At 38.4% G+C, this 21,932-nt stretch overlaps 1 protein-coding gene across 1 annotated transcript in view; it reads right to left on the bottom strand.

Annotated features, from left to right (window-relative positions):
* Positions 1-21,932, bottom strand: part of LOC134795192 (neurobeachin-like) — an 868,575-nt gene that overhangs the window by 203,113 nt on the left and 643,530 nt on the right. Inside the window, exons 28-39 of the mRNA XM_063767022.1 lie at positions 21,264-21,352; positions 20,631-20,831; positions 20,104-20,160; positions 18,656-18,766; positions 18,388-18,496; positions 16,964-17,061; positions 16,356-16,563; positions 14,230-14,465; positions 13,663-13,814; positions 13,209-13,359; positions 5,783-5,921; positions 2,833-2,969 (exon numbers count right to left, since the gene is read on the bottom strand). Coding sequence (XP_063623092.1) covers positions 2,833-2,969; positions 5,783-5,921; positions 13,209-13,359; positions 13,663-13,814; positions 14,230-14,465; positions 16,356-16,563; positions 16,964-17,061; positions 18,388-18,496; positions 18,656-18,766; positions 20,104-20,160; positions 20,631-20,831; positions 21,264-21,352 — 1,688 coding nt within the window. The remainder of the gene's footprint in view (positions 1-2,832; positions 2,970-5,782; positions 5,922-13,208; positions 13,360-13,662; positions 13,815-14,229; positions 14,466-16,355; positions 16,564-16,963; positions 17,062-18,387; positions 18,497-18,655; positions 18,767-20,103; positions 20,161-20,630; positions 20,832-21,263; positions 21,353-21,932) is intronic.

Genomic DNA, 21,932 nt, shown 5'->3' with positions numbered 1-21,932 from the left:
AACGAGTTTTTGAATTTGGAATTTATAGCGCAAATGAATACGATATCCAATGCTGTTATGGCATGAGGAAGTTAAGATAATCTACTGCTTCGCATAGCTCATTCTTTATTATGTTCGAAGTGGTTTTTAATTCGTGGCACTCAATATTGTACTCGTTAGATTACCTACGGCTACGCTCGGTGCTTTTAGCTTTTAAATAAGATTGTTTTACAAATTTATGAGACAATCTCTACATAAAATCAAAAAGTTGAAAATTGTCTAATTACAAAAATATATATATGTATATACATTTTATAGGACAATCAGAGCCTTTGCTTGTGATTAATTATTATGCGATTCGGATTAAATAAAATATAAGCTAAATAGATTTTTGTAACAAAGAAATCAAATAATACCAACCCGCTCTCGCTTGTGGTTTAGGCCGGTAATTTACTTTAGTGTAGTTACGGGGTCAGTTGGATTCATTTGCTATTTAGCGAAGATAATAAACATATTCAAACTATTATCTAAGTAATGATCGCAATTGCGCTAAAAAAAATGATCTTTGTCGTTTTACGACATGTACCTACTTAAATAAAGAAATGATAATATAATATGTATATTTTTCTGTGTATGCTAGCTGTAATTTAGTTTTAATATAGTAGGTATTATAGATGTAGTGCATTTTTGTTGTTTTCCATCGTATTTTCTCGGAAATGTTCGTATTTGTTATGCTACTGCAGTCAACCTCAGTACTTTTTGTACCGAGACTGACTGAAATAGCAAGACCCGTTCGTACGTTTCCGTGAAAATACGATGGAAAATAATTATGCACTACGTCTATATCAGTTATATTGCACGTGTGTACAGTCGGTCCCTAGCATATGTATCCACTTTTCTATACAATTAGTATGGCAACTTGGGTACCTATTTAATTTGGGGCACCGACGGTCCCTATATTAAAAAGTAAAATGATAATCTAATTTTATGACCGTATACGAAATTAATTAACAATCATAATAAAGTAAACGCGTAAACAGGTAATAACCCCGTTAATCCGGACACGACAATTACAACCCATTACTAAAACCCACACGATAAAATATTCACTTTAACAAAAGTATAATGTTATAGCTATTAAACAAATATTATAAATTACGAATACTATCGCACGACAATACTGAACTCGAAGGCGCGACGCCATTGTAAGATTATTTATTAACTCTCGTGTATTCAAGAAGTAGTAAAATTGAAAATTATGATAGCCCTTTCCATACTAAACAAGCGTATCAACCATTTCCTTACCACTCAAAAATCAACCTTAAACTTTAACGCATAAGATTTAAATTTGAATGGGTTAAAATAGTGTTGTAGGATGGTATAGTGATGGGATGGGTGCGTATCGATATGTATAGCGCGAGGCGGGTAACCGAATATGAGGCACTTAGGATTCGAACAATACGGCCCCGCGGCGAGGCGCCATGATAGTGCGGGCCGCAAGATTTATCGATATGTTAGATTTTAAAGTTTATTGGAGTTTACTCCTTAAGAATCGATTTTCATATATAAGTCCGGGTTATCAAAATGTATGGGGATAAAATCAAACTTTAGGTACGTAACGTTATGTTTCGTGTGCAACTTATCTTGCGCATCCCCTGCATGGAAACACTATTTATTCATTGTCAACAAATAACAACTGTCAATTTGGGAAGTTATGATCTTAAATTTTATAATCGTTTGTAAGGAGTAAACTGCAGTCGTGAGTCGGAACTCACACACACATATTTATTAATTTACGCATTTTTTAAATACTTAATTTAGAGTTAAACTTAGCTTTCTTTCTATTTTTGTTTGCTAAACCGCTAAAGTGAGAGCTATATAAAGTCTGTTTTTTTATAATTATTTTAAAATAAAATACTGAAATGTTATATTCAAACTGTACCTGTATTATGTCCTGTATGTAGCTACTGCATTACTTTTGAGTTACTACGTAGTTTGATTAAAAACAAATACTGACTCAAATAAAACTATATGAGAAAAAAATTAATGAAATTGTTTTAATCGCACTTCTCATAGGTGGTCCTATTTAATATTATTACGACTGACTACCTGAATCATACAGTGCGTTTATCGACAGTGCCCCTCCCTAGACCGGCGTGTGGGGCATCTCCGCTGTCCCGGACAAAGGCGTCCTGGACCGCGGGACAATGGCGTCCCGTTGCGGCCCGCGGGGCGCCTGTCCGGCCCCGGACGGTTCAATCTGGCCTAACTGATGCTTCCTAGTACTTATTATACCCTGGTAATTGATATTACGACATGCGTTACTGTTTGTGTGTAAAAACATTTGTGCCGGTATCAGTGGTGCCGATATCATTTGCAACTTGTTAGAGACCCCGAGCCTTTTGTAGATGTAGTGACACTAGTGACTTGAGTCCTTTTCAGTTCAGACTAGGTACTCTCATTATCTACCTAAATTTTCAAAATGCATTATCTTCATGTTAAAATCATGGGTGTGGTGTACCCACTACGCAATTAACGCTTATTTTCTTCGACGGAGTCTTTGCGGAGACTCGTCCTTTTGAGTTGCGCTTATAAATACTCAATATTTGCTCAATATTAAGGAATTAGCGACACCTATCGAAATGTACATGAACTAGCTCCTCCAAAGCTCAGCAACTACCGAAAACTACAACGAAGCGCACCTGCGCGCGACGTAACCCACAAAGTGAAACACCTTATTTCTACTAGATGGCGCTGGGCGATACAGTCTGACTTCAAATCATTTACGTTATTATAACTTGAAGATAATACGTAAATTATTGAAAATAGAATAATGATATGATATCCACTTACCTCAGGGTCAATCTTCTTATATTCCGGATCGTCCTCGTCGACCTCGAAGTACAGCTCCGTTGACGTCAAAGAAACGGTGCCCGGAGCGACCAATCCTGGAGCCACTAGCCTTGCCTTCGTACTTATGTTCACTGGGCCTGCGAAAAACGATCTCTGCTATGTTCATGTGGTCCTGGTTGTTTGTCACACAATGTTTGTTTATATAGCAATTATTAATTAAGTAGGGGTTTTACTGTGTCTAAATAATGTGGGTATTAATTGTAATAAGTTTTTGGCAAAAAAAATATTTTTGGTACAAGCTTTTATCGCTGACTGTACTTTTCTTTCCACAGGCAACACTCATCGAGTCCATTCTAAAAACCCCAAACACAATTAGGTTTTGTTGTTTAATCACAGAGTTCCTATGGCCACCTCCTGTCTCCATCATCAGATCAGCTCGATGGTACCATAATATTGCATTGTCATCTGATTTATACATGCATGCAAAATTTCAGCTCAATCGGAAACCGGGAAGTGGATCAAATTTAACTTGCAAGATTTGATTACACACAGACAGACAACGACGGTCAGGTGAAACTAAATAAAAGCTTGTAAAAAGAAGCAGATAGCCTCCTTTGACAGGTTAGGTAGTCACCGACCAACAGTGCTCCTTGATTAGAGAGTCCTTTCATTGTATTTTTCACATTTTTTTCAAAATGAGCTTTTCATTTTCAATAAAGATTGGCAAATTGTTTTGCTACCTATCAGTGACATTTCAATAAAGCTTCACCTAACAATGGAAAAACAAATAGTTAATTTCGCAAAATAAACAAACATTGCGTGACAATCCATCAGGGCACCATGAAACCACGGAGCTCTTAACAGATCTGATGGAAAAATTTGTAAAACGAATTCGTTTATAGAAAAATACATTTTGAAAAAAATACAATGAAAGGACTGCAACTTACAATAAAAATTGTTTACTTACTTGGCATATTGACAAGTAGGTACTAATAGCAACCACTGGTGGACCGTATTTCTTTGCATTAAGGTTTACGAGTTGTCAGTTAACAGGGTCTTTGTATTTTCAAAAGTTCTACGACTCTGCGAGTATATTATATGCCTTGCAACAATCAATTTGAGAATGGTCCGTTCTTGGAGATTCATCTTGGCACTGTATTTACGAACCTTTTTGAAAAGCTCTGCGGTTTTTATGATTTCCTGGTTGATGTCACACGTCATTTGTTTATTTAGCGAATTTATAACAGATGTTTTAGGTACATACATATTTGTAAACCTTTATTGCAAAGATAGAAAGGTTCAACCGATGTTCAGGTAAGTGCTGCTGTTAGTACCATCACCCACACTGTTAACTGTACATCGGTGGATGTAGTCAGGAGTGTTGTTGTTTGTACCTAATGCTTTGCAAAAAAGGTGTTTTCTAAGTTCTCATTTCTAAAGATACAATGATTTATGAGCCGAGCCCATTGAGCTCCATGGATCTTATGATAGCCAGGTGAATGCCACACAGTTTGTGTGTGTATCTTCCGAATTTTAAATTTATATTTTTGGCAAACAATGCTGAATAAATTAAAAGGCCTCCCCTCATACTATGTGAATTGTATTATTAGTATAAAGTTATATTTTTTGGCCACTTATATCTTCAAGTAAGTACAATTGGACAGTATTGTAAGTATTAATTTTATCACATTTTTTCATGAGTGTTGTTAAGAGCCAACAGGCCCCAATTTCACCACGGTGACAGGTGCGACAATTGAAAAATCACTGTTGCTGACGTCACAGGCATCCATGGTCTACGGTTACCGCTTACCATCGGGCGGGCCGTATTCCTGTTTGCCACCATCATTGTATTATTTAAAAAAACTTTATTATATCGGAAAAAAACAGATATTTCTTTTGCGAAGTTTCTGACAATTATCAAGATTTAGAAGAATTGTAGGTAATTCTTGACAGGTAATGAGTTATATGTCGGAATTTCGTGACAATTGTAGTGTTTCTTGTGACAATTGTCATAAACTTAGCAAGAGAAATATCTGTTTTTTTCCGATATAATAAAGTTTTTTTTAATAATACGATGATGGTGGCAAACAGGAATACGGCCCGCCCGATGGTAAGCGGTAACCGTAGCCCATGGATGCCTGTGACGTCAGCAACAGTGATATTTTACAATTGTCGCACCTGTCACCGTGGTGAAATTGGAGCCAGGAGTGGTCATTTCTCCTTACAAACGTACTCCTCGTTTTCCTCCGTGGTTTTTGAAGCTAGAGCAATGATTTTTTCAACACAGGTTAATATTGTCAATATCTGTGTCGGACCGTTTTGCTTTTTTTGATATTTTTGTTTTTTAAGGCGCTAGAGCCCTTCAAAAATGGCCAAAATGGCCTAATTGACTATGCCGCAATGAGAGGCGTGGCATTCAAAACTGATATCAATTAGCCAAAAAAGCAAAACGGTCCGACACAGATAATTTCATAATTACTTAGATTTCCAAATTTGGTTACGATTGGTTAAGTTTTGGAGGAGGAAACAGAGGAGTACGAAACCTCAATTTTTGAGATTTTTACGCAGGATTTTTCGCCTTGTCCTTATCGCACTACTTTTAGGTGCCGCTTCCGTTAGCGAGACGGGTATATTTACCTAAAATATTTAAAACTCAGCTCCCGTTTCGTCTTAAAACCCGTAATATCTTGTTATCTGTCAAAATCTCCATGATTGTCATGGTAGCCTGGTTGATGTCACTCGACGTCACCTCGACGTTTACATTGCCAAAATTGCAAAGGCGAAAAACCCTTCTACATACACTGCGTGCTATCAAGTGGTCCATATTTTATCAAAGTATTCTTAGGCAACAAAAAAAGTTAAGATTTACTTTTATCAAACTTTTATGTTTGAGGACTTGATGACTTTTATAAGTAGAGTCAGAAAAGGACAACAAAAAATAAGATCTTACCGGTAAGATCGGCATCGATTTCCCTGTCATCCACCAGGAGTTCAGCATCATCAAGGAGTTCAGCGGCCGCCGGCGTTGGCAGTTGTGCCCCCCGCCCCGCGCCACCCGCCGCGATGCGGGCGTGGAGCTCCTCCGTTGCCTGAAAGCACATTTTATTTATTTATTAGAAATGCAGGTAGAAAAAGGGAGGTTTTAGGTTTTTAACCATCGGTGGACCTTATCATTGCAAAGGTTTAAGAATTGTCAATTACCAGTGCGGAAAGATGATAGAGATTGCACATGAGTAGAGTTTGCAACAATAAATGAATATAAGGGAGAGTTTAGGTAAAGATAGACAGAATTTTTTAGTTTTTGAGACTGAAACTAGCCGAAAACATTCTTACCTTTGGTGAACTTTATGTATTCGCACTAAGGTCTATTTTACTTATGAATTCCAAGTTCGCACTGGTGATGATGGTACCCTTTATATCCATCTAAAGAGCGTCCTAAGTAACTGACAAGAGGGACACCGCAATAGGTGAAAAACATGGATTTAACTCGTTAAATGTGGTTTCCTATTTGTGACGCCACAACCCATTCAAAATCAAAAAAAAAAATGCGGACAGGATGTGCATTTTGCGCAAAGTTCGTGGGAAAAGGGTTAAATTTGATCTACATTGGTACTAGGAACGCATAACCTGTCCGTAGTATAAGGGTTTCACCGCCAAGGCGGAGGCTAGCCTATTATCGAACTTAAGGGAGGCTTTATTTTTTGTCCTATTTTTAGGGATCACCTTATAGTAACCGTCTTTCTTCTTGCCCCGGGTTATATAAGTCTATCGGATTAAATGTTGATTCCCATACGTACCAAGGCACTATAACCTACTAGTAGTATAACATCATGCTGTATTGTGTCAAGCGAGATGACGAAAACCACAAAAAAGAAAAAAAATATGCACAATGCGCAAGTTTAGCGCAAAGTTACTCGTAAGTACGCGTGGGAAAAATTTGTAAGTTGCTCCATATTTGTACCAGGACAAACGGCGCGGCGTAGCGTATTATAGCTCTCAGTTCAGACATGTTTTCTGCTTATCGGCCATTTACCAAGTGCCCCGTTAAGCCATGAAATGGAAACCTGTCATGGCGTGGCGAAATGCACCGTGAGTTTTTTATACCTACTGATAAAAAATCGAGATATCATGTAATTTCCCTTAATCATGAGGAAATCAACCCCATGAAGAAAACCCCAAAAAAAATCCACGTTCACTAAGTTTTTCGCGTGGGAAAAGGGTTAAATATGGCCCATGACTGTTACTATATACGGGTCAATAGTTTTTACAGTTTTATTGTGGATCAATAGTTTTAATAATTTAACTAAAATTATATTTAAATTGTATAGCTGTAGTATTATATTTAATTTGTATAGCTTATAGTTTCGCTCTCTCGAAAGGGTCTCCACGGAAGACTAGCGTCGGGGACATGATGCTGAGTGGAGACCATTTCAGAAACGCTTTATAACCAATCTATGTCAGTGTTATTAGTTAAGTTTAAATTAAGCGTTTTTGAATAAAGCATCTTCTATTCTATTCTATTCCATATAACTACCAAAGCAGCATGATCCATATGAAGATGCCGTCTTCGCGACAGAAACCACCTCCTTCCACCTTATGTTCTTTTAAAGGTATGTCTTTTCTTTTGTCTTCGCAGATTACACCAACTTACCCCTCGTTTTTCTCCGAAAAGGGTTGTTGTAAGGGATGTTGGTACTAAGATAACATAACCTACCCCTCGTTTTTACTCCGAAAAGGGTTATTATAAGGGATGTTCGTACTAAGATAACATAACCTAACTAGTTATAAGAGCAGCGTGCCTTTCTTTTATTTACTAATAGATATGACTCCAAATCACCAATTGCATTGTTATGAATTGTTCTGTCGATTCTGTTGATTGAGCGCGCAAAACATAGGTATCTGACTGAGGCCTACCGCGAACGGCGCGAACCACGTTCCACGTGTTCCCTCCCTGTCGCACTTGTAAATTTGTACGTAAGTGTGACAGGGTGGCACCACGTCGAACGTGGTTCGCGGTAGGCCCCCAGATCTGCTTTCCCCAGATTTGTTCTCATAGATCAGGTAAGGTTGACGAAATATAAAGTGAGCCGATCTCTCGAACAAGTTTGAACAAGATCGGCTCACTTTATATTTCGTCAGCTTTACTTACCAATCCTTTCAATAGCTCCAATAGATTCCGAGTATTCCGACCAATTGGCCAATTTACTAGGTAGTTATTCAATTCTGCTTTTGGGTCATTCTCGCATTTCGTGCAAATCGGTATTATTTGCAATTTGCCAAAAATGTGATGGTGTTTTCGAATATCTGTTAATGCAAGGTTGTAACATAGGACCTAAAGTATATAGGCCCGCGATGAACAATTCTAAAAAGGTGGTTATTTTCTTTATATTTACAATTAACCCCCCCTATTTTCATTCCTCTCTGCATGTAATGCGTGAAGTTATAACTTTGACCTCCATTTGAACCTTAAGATACTAAAAATAGAAAACTTGTTGTTGGTTCAGTAAACAAGTAATTTAGTTATGTTTTATATCGTATAATATTATACGCTAAGAAATTAACAATAAAACTCTACAGCCTTATAAGTGTATGGTCCAAGCAATTCCTTCATTACCGACGCGAGAAATGGATTAGCTATATTTTGCTATATAGCAAGGGTATATAGCACTTCCCGCGGATATAACACATTGTTCGTCAGTCAGTTGGCCGCGTGCTACCGCAGCGGTCGTCCGTATGTTGCTTTTGACGAAAATACCTACGTTCTCTCGTGTCGGGAAGGAGTGTGGTTCAGATAAATCTTCATCGCCATCTAGTGATTTATACACTAAGTACCAATTATACATTATTAAAATTATACCTAATTGATGTGTTTTAGGGATGCCTTTCGGGTGGCTTATTCTGCGAAATCAAGGTCTGATATCAACCGACCTAGGCGACGAAAACCTCCAAAACTTCATTCATATCTGTTTCATTCATTTCTTTTCCTTCCAATTATGCCAGGGAAGGTAATGAACGAATTTAGAAGGTAATGATAATGTAATTGAGGCAGTGCATTTAATGGAAAGAGGGTTAAGTTATTATAAATAGAATGTTGGTATAAGCATTTAAAACTGTATGTAATAATATATAGGGGAGCCCAACTGGTGATTTTTGGATTACTTGGACTAGAGCGCAGTAGATTGACATAACCGTCCGCTCTACATATAATACCAGGGGCCCGTTTCTCAAAAGCTTGTAACTTGTAATACAAGTGGAAGTCCCTTTCTAACAAAGGCTGTCAAAAAGTGACATCCGCTTGTATTACAAATTACAAGCTTTTGAGAAACGGGCCCCAGACCGCACTCAAGGACTGTGCTAAGAAATTTGACACGTTACTAAGACACCAAGTGAGTTGGAATCATCTGATACCTGTCGACGATAAGGTAGAGAACGGGGCAAATGTTTGGAATAAAAGGCAGAACATAAACACAGGCCAATAAGCAATAATATTGCCTCCGCCGTCAAAAGCGATAATTCCCAATCCGTGCGTGATAAATCTCAGAAAACTGATACCAGCAGTAAAAAGCGGTGTAAAAACCTTCTCAGGGCGGTGGACCATCGCAAGTTCATCCATCTGTGGAATGTAGCGTGAGGATCGGAGGACATACGGGCATATCTGTAGACGAACTTAAGCTCAAAGGGGACTCCAAGACTTTCAAAATAGGAGTACCCTCGACAATGTATGAATCATGTTTTTTTCCAACTATTTACTCCCGATAATCGTGGTCATTTCGTAAATCCAACGTCAATGGGAGTCAGATAAAAACCAACCAGTAATACTTAGTTCGGAATCCTGATTCGAAACCTTCACTGGATCTAATTTACCAAAATGCAAGGGGTCTTAACACCAAAGTAAGTTTTTCGGGCTTCTATGCTGTTGGTCCAGACTACTTAGGTACCTGCATATATCTTAAAGGGGTGTTTAGAGTATTTTAATGGACCAATACACTCCATGCTTAATCTGGTACCTACTCTCCACAAGTACATATCTTCACCATTGGAAGATTCCACGGGTAAGACCGATCCCAAAGTCAAGGTATTCTTTTCTTTCAGCTTTAGCAAAGCTGTTTGAGTCCATACTCCATGGCACGTTGTCAAAACAAGTGCAACCATTATTCCTGTGCAACACTCAGCATGGTTTCAGAGCGAAACGGTCTGTGGAAACTAACCTGACCTTGGTTGACACCATCTCAGAGCATCTGGATATGGGTATCCTGGTAGACGTCCTGTATTATGATTTCCGAAAAGCCTTCAATCGTGTGGGTATCGATGTATTCCTACACAAACTAGACGCTATTGGGTTCAATCCACATTTGCTTAACATTTTTGCCAGTTATCTGCGAGATCAACCGCAGTACGCAACGACTAGCATGGCCACTTCGTACCAGATCCGTACCATACTCGTTCTGGTGACACCCAAGATTCAATCTTGGGGCCTTTCCTATTTGGAATAATGGTCAATGACCTGCCCTTGGTTATCCATAACGCTTGTTGTCTACTCTAAGCCGACGATATTAAATTGGTATATTGAGTTGAGAAGGAGGAGGATTGTAAGTTGCTACAGGAGGATGTTTCATCTCTGTTCCAATGGAGTCGGGATAATAAACTGACATTCAATGCGGCTAAGTGTCAAGTGTGTAGTTTTAATCGAGCCCTATTTCCTACACATGTACAATATTTTCTTGGACCTGAGCCAATAGAATTGGATCAATAGACTCTTGTAATAACAAGATTCGTCTCAGTAAAGGATCTTGCGGTCATATTCGATACGCGGCTAACATTTCACGACCACATCAAAGCACTTGGTACTGTAGCTTCAGTAGATTAGGCTTTGTCACTCGCAACGTCAGAGAATTCCATGACCCTTGCCCCATAAAAGTTTTTTACAATGTTCTGGTCAGAATCAAGTTGGAGGCGTCAGCATTAGCCTTGATCCATTACGAGTCAACGTACATTCTACTGATTGGAAAAGGTCCAAAAGAATTTCCTTAAGATGTACTACCAAAAAATATATATTTTAGGAACCCTGGGCTTCATTTCTTTGGAGGTGAGGCGCAACTTAAGCCTACTACTTTTAGCTTGTTGGGATTTTCGTGGAGACCCTGATTGAGGCTTGTAAGACTTTTTGTACCGGACATTAGAAATATAACCCTCAGGCTTCTCCTGGTGCATCTCCTGTTGACTCATGACTGCTTGAGATTTTGCGAGTTTATGGAGCTGCGGTGGATGGATTGGCAGTCGAGTGTATTTGGATGTTAATTTTAAATTAAAGTATGTTGTTTCTCAGTGTGTTGGTGACAAGACTGATGTAGTGCTGTGTAAACATTAAATAAATAAACAATACGAAATACGTCTTCAATCACGTAAATTGTGCTTGACAATCGCTACAAGCTAGGTGGCAAAGAATATAATACTCACTAGGAGAAGAACGGTAACTCCATACAAAAAAATGTCCCCAACCGTTTATACGTTTATACTAGTGGCGCCGTCTTTGTGTACCAATGGAACTAAAGTTGACAACCGGTTTAGCCTGGCGGGTATTGGTAGGTAGTAATTCTGTTGATAAACATATTTGTTATCTTCATATCACGAAATATATGCAAGATGCAAATATTACCCCTTGTTTGTGGTATTATCAATTGATTTAAATAAAAGGCATGTTTATGTTTATAACATTATATATATTATTTATTAAAAAATGTTTTACATATAAAAATATACACTGAAAACTGGCAACTGGCAACTTAATAAAAAAATAGACATTAATAAAGCGCATTCACAAAGTTTTCAGTACCTTTTATACAAATAACATTAGGCATGCCTACCTATTACACTTTACACACAGATACACTACACTTTACATACGGCATTTTACACAGATTTCCAACTTGTATTCATACATTTCTTCACGGTTAATTAATACGCTTTCCAGATGCGTTATGACTCGGTTCCTTCTGAACCCACTAAAGTTGTAAATTTCACTCTGGCTGCTTCAACAGCCGTTGCTCCGCATTTAGCACATTTTATATGTGCATTGCTGTAATCCATGTAGGTACAGACTTACAGTCTTAAGTGGTACGTAGCGGTACACGTTGTATGTATTATTTAAAGAGTTAATAAATAAAATTTTCGTTATGAACTTTAACCACAGCAGTTGGACAGAGTCATTGACAAATATATTTTTTATTATGGTGGGTAGACGTACCTACCCTCCATATATTTTATGAACATTGATAAAGACAGTTGGAAGCAAATATTCATTATAAAACTTAATCGCATGTAATTAAGTTTTAAGCGTTTTAAGTTCCGTTTTATGATTAATATTGTATAAAATTCGTGATAATTTAAATCAGAGTTGGGAGCAATGTTGCTGTAGAAAAATGTTTTTATTTTTATTACTCGCAACTTTTTCCCGGAGGCCAACGCACACATAGAAGATTAAGGCGCACACATGCGCAATTATTTGGGGACATAACTTTCTTAGGAAGTGAACAGGCCTTGCTAGGTGGTAAATCATAAGTCGCGATTGTCAAGCCGGAGTATTTGTTAAGTCGGCTTGATCGTCTGCACAGCGTTTAAGACACGTGATTTCAATGTTGTTAATTATATTAGCGATGTTAATTTTCGTTAAATAAAGTTTTTTTATTGCGATTTGATAAGTTTGTTTCATTAACGTCCACTGATAAAATTACCATCCATGCCCATTTCATTACCAGCGCGTAGTTCATTACCACCAGTCTTATTAAATGAAAAGGAATAAGGTTACGAAGGTGCCTTTAGCATAAAAGTGTCAATAAATGAATCCACAATGCATGAAAACCCAAAAATTTACCATTTAAAAGAAAATTTACAAATCGAGAGAACATCACCGATTTGCACGAAATGAGAGAACGACCCTTTTGTGCCATTGTTTTACTAGAATTGCCGTTATCGGTAGGTCGGATAAATTGCTACAATCGGACAGTCATTTTAGTATCCCTACTCGAACGCACCCCAACGTCTTCTCTTGAATCTACTCGTATCAGGAAGACTTATTTTAAGCTCTGTCTTCACAGGTCTATACCAATTATCAGCGTATTCCTCCGAAAAGGTTTATACTGAATCATATCATATTATATTTAGCTTACTGGTAATATGGCTTCGCTCGGCGGCGGCCCGGCGGGAAACCTCGATAAGGTAGGGATGTCTTTTTAATCGACTTTAATTTCATAGAACGAGGAGGTTCCGTATTCGGTTGAGGCTAATTTTTATGAGTCTCTAGTAGTCAAGATTTTGGCCTCACAAACCATGTACCCAGTTTCTATGACCTGTGACAGTACTAGGACATTATAACCCACCTGCAGTATAGCGTCGCTCGGCGGCGGCGCGGCGGGCGAGCGCGACAAGGCGGCGGCGGCGTGCCGCTGCCCGCGCGGGTCGGGCACCAATCGTCTTCTGCGCCGAGCGTCATCTTCCCATGAGTCTAGTTTCCAGAATTGACTTGTGCTTCTGGAAAAGGAGATTAAGGCAAATAAGGCACTAACGCCGACAAACTCGATACCCAGTCTTACATGAGTTATTGATGACTAACTATACTGACTAATCCTAATCCCAGATCTCCATCTACCCTTTAGGTTTGCATCTATCGCAGTGGTAGGGTTTTGTTAATGACTACCCCGAACCCAGGCGTGCGGCGGCGATTAGACGTTCGCAGGTTCGCTCCCTGTCGGCGCCTTCGCTGTTCATACAAGTACAGAGCGACTGCAAATAGTGCATCTATCGCAGTAGTATGGTTAGGTATAAGGTACATACCCAGCCGCGGCACTGCCGGCGCCTGGAGAATGTCGCAGCTTGTCGAGTAGACGCGCGGCGGCGGCGTGGTCGCGGCGGCGCGCGGCGGCGATGAGACGTTCGCAGGTTCGCTCCTCGTCGGCGCGCTCGCTGCTCGTGCGGGCGCATAGTGACTGGAAGTGCAATTTTTTTTTAGGTATTATTAATAACAACAAGGTACAATTAGACAAACCACATGAACTTATGAAATTTACTTTTAGAAAAAAAAAAAAAAAAATCACAAAACAATTTCCCTCACTTTATGGTTTCATCAGCATTTCACTCCAGTCACTTTCTTAGAGAAAATGCACGATTTACTATAAAACCTCACTGTAAGAAGATTTCACTTCATTTCTCCAGGATCTCATCATCAGGAGACAATGGGACCAACTGCTCAAGTATCCCTTACAAACAAGAAGATAATTTTCCAAATCGTAATCGATAAATAAAAACAAAAAATCTCGATAAATTGAGAACCTCCTCCTTCGAAATCTTGCATTCCGTTATATAACTCAAAATCTTGCAGTCCGTTATATTAGCACAACTCACCTCAAAATCAGCATGCTTCAAGACATCATCAGCCCTCATCCTGTTCAATATAAACTCCGCCTCATTCGCGACCCTCACGATGTGATCCCTCATAGCGTGCGACAGTAATCTTCCTTCATTAATTAATTCTATGAAGGCTAAGCCAGCGTGCTTCTGGAGGGAGTTCTGCCATTCTTGAGAGCATAGAAGCATGACCAGTTCGACGACTGATGTGCTGGATTTGAAGGTTTGGAGACCTGAAATAGGGTGAAAGAAATTTCAAATTCATTTCTTCAGAAAAGCAAAAGTAGCGGAATATTACTCCGCTAATAAAGTAACATAGATAGCTGGCCTGACTGGGGTGCATTACATTTGTTATAATTACTTTTCATATATTATAGTTTGATATATCGTTATTTTGAATAAGGTAATAAATGGCATACTACCGTAATACCTAATTAACGGTATACATAATGTTATTATTGGTATAATGGTCATAAGGTATCTTTACACTTCGTCTAATATACATTGTCATAATTATTACATACTCTAAAGCATATTATTTGTTATAACAAGTGACTACACATAATTATTTACGTGGCATAATAGTTGCATGACATAAATGGGTTAGGTTAGGTTGGAATTGTGACTCCGCACAAACGAATACCACCTAACAAAAGGAGGGTTAGGTTAGGTTAGAACTTTGACCCTCCGTAGAATAAAATACTCTGGCAAAAAAGTGGTTTAGGTTAGGTTTGAACTGGGCCCTCCGTAGAACGAAAACCGTGAAAAAATTGGTTAGGTTAGGTTAGAACTGCGACCTCCCTAGAATAAAATAGCTAGCTAAAGCAGTAGGGCTGCGTACTAGTTATAAAGAGTATGTAAAACTTTACGTTATCAGTAAATTAAATATGACAAATTTTTTTATACAATATATGTATTTATACTTGATAAAATTGTATGAAGTATTACGTTATACAAAAATATAATATAACAAATGTCATTATAAAACATGTCTATATACTATTTGTAAATTATATTACACTAAGCATTATATCAATGACAGTTTAGATGAAATCACAATATAATAAAGGAAACGTATAATAAAAATTACATTATAACATATAATAATATATCAAATGGCGTTATAACAAATGTATGATAGTTTTTTTATAATTAAATTAAACATTACACACCCGCCTGACTGTATTAATTCTTATTATTACAAAGCAAAGCAAATACATACATTATTTAAAAATGTTAGAACCGCTTTCTTACAAAAGTCACCATACCTAATAAAAAAGCACACCGCTTGTCTAAGTTACAGGATACTAATAGCACAAGTACCAAAGAGCTTCCATCCTTACAACTTTACCAACCAGGCAACCAGTCTTTCAACCAGAATCTTCGATAAATAAAAGTCCAGTAAGATCCGAGTAGGAGTCAGAAAGTGCTCACTGCGGTCTTCAGTTTAATGTGATCACTGATCAAAAAAAATAGCAGAAGCACAAAAGAGTCATCATGCTTACAACTTATACCTTTACCCTCCATAAGCAGATCTTGTCCATGACTTCCAACCAGCACCTTCCACAAGAAAGGTGCGAAGTCCAACATCATTTCCCGCAGTAGGGCACAGAAGCAGACCAAGTTAGCAGGAAGCACGAAAGAGCTACCATGCTTACAACTTATACCTTTACCCTCCATAAGCAGGTCCTGACCGTGGTTTCTAACCAGCAACTTCCACAAGAAAGGTGCGAAGTACTACATCATTTCCCGCAGTAGGGCACAGAAGCCGACCAAGTTAGCAGAAGCACTAAAGAGCTACCATGCTTACAACTTATACCTTTACCCTCCATAAGCAGCTCCTGACCGTGGCTTCTAACCAGCACCTTCCACAAGAAAGGTGCGAAGTACTACATCATTTCCCGCAGTAGGGCACAGAAGCAGACCAAGTTAGCAGAAGCACTAAAGATCTACCATGCTTACAACTTATACCTTTTCCCTCCATAAGCAGCTCCTGACCGTGGCTTCTAACCAGCACCTTCCACAAGAAAGGTGCGAAGTCCAACATCATTTCCCACAGTAGGGCACAGAAGCAGACCAAGTTAGCAGAAGCACTAAAGAGCTACCATGCTTACAATTTATACCTTTACCCTCCATAAGCAGCTCTTGCCCATGACTTCCAACCAGCGTCTTCGATAGGAAAGGCGCGAAGTCCAACATGATTTCCCGTAGTAGTGGGCAGACGGGTCCTAATGCGGTTTCCAACTTGTGTGTTAGAGACGCTTCTCGCGATACGCCGTCCGCTGACATTGTGGCGTTCATGGCGTTTAGGCCGGCTAATGTCTCGTTGTCCTGAAAATGTTGGAAATATTTAAAAACGTTTTGCCCGTAGTATTCTGAAGAACATTTAAGGAATTTACTTGATTGAATAGTATATTAATAAATCAGTGAGAAATCTCTGGTAAAAGTGTGGAGATAGAGGTGATATACTACTCTAATATTATTACGGTGATTGGTAACTTTTAAATCATAAATCATTTATTTTTCGTAATAAACTTAGTGTACATACAAAAGTAAAATTAAATGCTTAATACAAACATAATTACAAATTGTTTACCACGAAATGGGCTCGCCTCAGCATAATGCTGACCCAAGAGTCGGCGCTGGTCTTCCGGCGAGTCCATTTTGATGGGCCACGAACGCAGCTGTACGGCAGCTTATGCTGTTGGTTATTTCAAAATAAAGAACGTACCGGATGTAGATGTCTTTGCGCAACCTGCAGATTCCTGTTCTGATGCCGCTGCAAATGATGATGCTCGTTGTTGCGCGCGTGAAGGGATTTCTCAATGTCTGTAATTAATAAATACAATTTAAAATCAAGAACATAGGAACGCAATAAATGTTGAGAAGATAAATCCCTCCAGCGGGCTCAGCACGGTTCCATTTTTATCGACTATCACTATGCGCGTCCCTTTCGCACTTACATACTTGTTAGAACGTGACAGGCATGGTGACAAGGGATAAAAACGCGACCGTGCTAAGCCGCCTGGACCACAAAGTTGAATTCCTAAAACGTTGAAATCCCAAAAGATAAATCTTGGGGCCCTGGCATAATATCTGTTTTATCTTGTTTTATATTAGCGTATATCGCTCATTTTAGTGTTTATCTTGGCGACGTCCTCAGCTTTTCAGCTCAGGTTTCGATGCGCAGTAAAGTCCTCTTAAATTTGCCTAGTACAAGAAAGCCTGCTGACCAAGTACTAAAGCAGTCTTCGCATTGGTTTTTGATGCGTGAGTTGCGTGACTTGCAGAAAAGATCATCTTTGTAAGAGCTTTACTGGGGATCTTAAATACCGTCACACAATTCATTGATTTCAAAACACCCAACAAAAAAAGAGTTACACGCACCACCATTGATACATATTTGGCGACCAACATACCGGGTTTTGATTTCAGATAATGGTACGGTGTAATAAAATGTACCACAAAATACCAGGCCTGCGAAGCTCTTGAGAGTAGTATTCTCAATGTACAATTTTAGAATGGCGAAGAAAAAGTTACGCTACACAAATATTCAGAGACAATTCACTAGTATTCAGACAATAGCAGAAATCAATAAAAACTACCACAAGGTACCAAGTATACAGAAATAGTTAGGTCTCTCAGGTATCTCATCGCCTGATTGGTTGATTTTAGTCACATAATAGAATTATTTCGCAATTATAACCGCGTCCTGTTTGGAGCTTTTGTGACAATGGCGGAGAGTAATAAAAGGTATCACAAGGAACCAGGTATACAGAAATAAGTAAGGTTTATTCAGAAAGCCTGATTGGTTGATTTTTGTAAGTACAACAGCAAAAACAGACACAATACGCATATTTTGCGATTATAACCGCGAGCTCTTTGGAACTATTCTTCAGACACGATGACACATGACAGAGGTAATAAAGGCAACACAAAGGACCAACTTATACAGAAGTAAGTAAGAGTCTTATTCAGAAAATCGAACTATTGGCCTGATTGGTTGATTTTAGTAAGTCCAAAAGTAGGACACAACAGAAATATTTAGCGATTAACGCGTGCACTTTGAAAATGACATTGGAACTATTCAGACAATGACAGAGAGTAATAAAAGGTACCACTAACTACCAGGTATGCAGAACCATTCACACATACCTTCATGTATATTGCCCTCGTGGTCTCTCGTCCTGCCAGTAATGGTGGCGGGACCTCTCTCCCCGTCTTCGTTGAGGTTCACGTCTGTCCACGATTCGTCGTTGCTGACCTGAGAAATAAAGAATAATTACGTTAACCAACAAATTACAGGACGTCGAAAATGGCCTGAATGGCTTCGAGAAAAGGATGGTACCTACGGCCGTGCCTCTTTGTTTTGCTCGACTTGGCGGGGGCAGGGCAGTGGGATCCTAAGTGGGCTAGTACTCACCGGATGTTTGTTATCGTCCAAAGCGATCTCGCTGGAAGACTCAGGATCATTGTTGGTGGTCTCCGTCGAGTTGAGGTGGAAAGATCCGGCGTCCTCGATAGAGTCCACGCTCTGTCGACAGGGGACAACACCATATAAAGGTTATATAATCTGAAACTTGTTCAAACGATTCGTTTATTTGATTTTTTTGTGTGTTCAGGTAATCAAAAAATCATTGTCTGTACATCAATTTATTAACATTCGAATCAAGATAAGGTTTTAATTTTTTTATATCCAAATATCGACTGAAATCTACTAATAATATCATCTAATGGCCTTTTAAAATACCTTAGATATGCCAATCAATACATTTTTTTACGTCATCCTGTCGCAACCACGAAACATTTTTATCCGACTTTCAATACCTAAGCCAAATTTTCGTTAGGTAGTCTAATGCTTTTTTTTTCAAAATGTATATAAGTAGTTCAATCTTTTTGAATAAGGCATCCTGTAGAAGCCAATAGCATACTACAGAGTTTGAAAATTCGCCCTAGAACCCTTCTGTTCACGGTTTTTCGTCAAAACATCGGACAAATACTTATAGTTTATAATCGGTAGCCCGGATTACAAATTAATACTTACTTAGGATACTTCATAATAATTATCATTTTCTGGTATAAGTATATTATATTAATGTTAGCACACATTCTAATTGAGGGTAAGGTTCTTGAAACATATGGGTGAGAAGTGCGATAGATTCTAGACTAGATAGATTTCTAGAGGTGAAAAATCAAGACCATTCAGACAGGTGAAAAAGCAAGCAAAGCACACATGCAAACAAGTCATATAGATTCCAATGTATTTCAGGTAGGAAATATTTACTTACACTTATCCACGTAATATTAAAAATGTCTAAATCTCTCAGTAGCTAAATATTTATCTAAAGTTCTTGAACATTGACAATAGGTTTATGTATTTGACATTCAAATGGGCAAATTTTCTACTTGACGCTATATAAAACACTAAAAACTTTCATGTAACTAGCTTGTGTATAGTTTGAATACATATGTAGTGCTGGTGCGGTGTGCGGTATGTACAGGTATTAGTATATTTGTCTCAATATATTACAAAGGTAAAGATATCTTACACATATATGAATAATATATTATTGTGAGCTTTAGCGATAACCTTGTTCTGTGTTGAAACGAAGTGATGTGACAATTTTATACATCATGTGACAAGCTTGTGTTTTGTTAATTGTGTTTTTGTATTTACCTACTGGATATTGCAAGCCTGGCTTATTTATATGAAAGAGTTATTTATTACTATACAATAATTGTATTGTTAAATTATTTAACTCTTCATACATATTTTTGCAATATTTATTGACCAAAATGGTTATAAAACTACCGGGCTTGCATGACCAACCAGGAGAATTGCGCTAAAGTTCCATAATAATGTGTACAAACCAAATTGACCACTGACACCGTTATCCCGGATAAAGTTTTGGACCTTGCAGTTGGAGGCTTACAACAGGACAATAACATTCATTTAGTATAAAGGAATTATCAACCTAAACACCAAGAAGTTAGAGACCATTTCAGATTGAGAGTAAAATAGGTCAGTAGCTAAAGTAGGATCTTGAGTACAATAGTAGGCAAGTATGTTAAATGTTAATATAAAGGCAATAAGATATACCTAACCTGCCGAGTATGACATAAACGGGCGAGAGTAAACGATGTCGTTTAGTTATACGAGGCAGGCAATTTATATTCCAGTGAAAATTTAAATAACTCTCGAAAGGCGTTGTTCCGCGATGAAATATTACGTAAAATTAAACATTTCAAACTTTGGTTAATCTGTCTTAATATTTAAAGTACCTGATCCTACTCTAGTAAGCTAAAGAACTGTAACCATAGAAGTCCAGGGGACCGTCAAAGGAGACTCAATTTCTAATAGGGAACAACCATTGCCGATTCCTCTAAGTCCAACTAACCTTAATCTTAGGTTGCTTCACCCGAAGGCTGGACTTAAATAGGGGTTCTTCTTTCTCAGAACTTGGGGACTGCGAGGCCCCAGGCGTGGTAGGGGCCTGCAAACTCGAGGCCGAAGTCTCTGAGGCCGGCTTCTCTCCGTGTGGTTTCACTTCGTCCGTGCTTGTCTCAATTTTCGCGACTCCATCTGACTCTTCCGTCTCCTTTTTATTTTATTGCAACAGCAAAACAAAACGAATGTAAGAAGCGTTTTCATGAGCGACATCAAACACGGTTCCAGCAAACAAATTGCCAAAAACAACACGGATGGGTACAAAAATTGTCGTATGGATTCTTAGTAGGACGTTGCATGCATCGAACTACTTAGTAATCCTACGACTAGGCTATCATGACTAACATGCTACATTACTTTAAAACTATCCTTGACATACCTACAGAATCCAGGAGTACATGCTATGGGTACACTTACTAGGTAGACTCAATTGTACTAACTAGAAAATTGACGAATTTTAAAGCATCTATAAACCTACGAGAGAAAATGTGCGATGATATGATAAAATTTAGAAATCTACCTTTCAATATCATCTTTAATTTGAAATTCAAGTTACGAATAGTCAAACGAAAAGTGACTTTACCTTCATAGACGGAGAGTCCAACTCGTTCATAGTAGAGTTGTTCTCGTCGACGACTATCATGGCGTATTCGACGTCATCACCGTTGTGTTCTGCGGAAGAGGTGACCATCAGTACCAGGGCAGAATGATTGGCGAGGCACAACACTGATAAAGCTTGCTTTAAGAAAGCGGATAGGTCGGAGATACCTACTCGGAGCTATGCCTTACTGGGTAAACTATCTTACTAAATATCTGGGATATAAGCCGGCCATACAAGCACAAATGGTCATGTCATAAAATCTGAACTCCTCTGAGAATTGACGATTTAATAACAATTTGTGTTTCTACCAGCTAAAACTATTCCGATTTTTTGTTGGGAATTCTGTGCACTCTAACGTAAGTGTTACTGTGTGTGCGTGTAGTGTTGTGTTTTGATATTGTGTACAGAATTCCATTCTACATAAGGTTAAGATTATTTAAATAATGGAACTATTAAACTCATGCATTAGGGACTAAATTCATGATTTCTACTTCTACACTACATGATGAGGCAACTCAGGAAAAAGAAACGAAAGTCAAAGCAATGCCATAGCGGTGCTTAACCTAAAGACACTGTTTTATATTGTAATGTATTTTCTGATTCTTCAGTACAATTTTGAACAGTGAAATTAAAGTAGGTAAATAAATACAA

This window comes from Cydia splendana, chromosome 11 (genome assembly GCF_910591565.1).
Source record: "Cydia splendana chromosome 11, ilCydSple1.2, whole genome shotgun sequence".
NCBI classification, from domain to species: domain Eukaryota; kingdom Metazoa; phylum Arthropoda; class Insecta; order Lepidoptera; family Tortricidae; genus Cydia; species Cydia splendana.
This window is presented reverse-complemented; position numbering and strand designations above follow the sequence as displayed.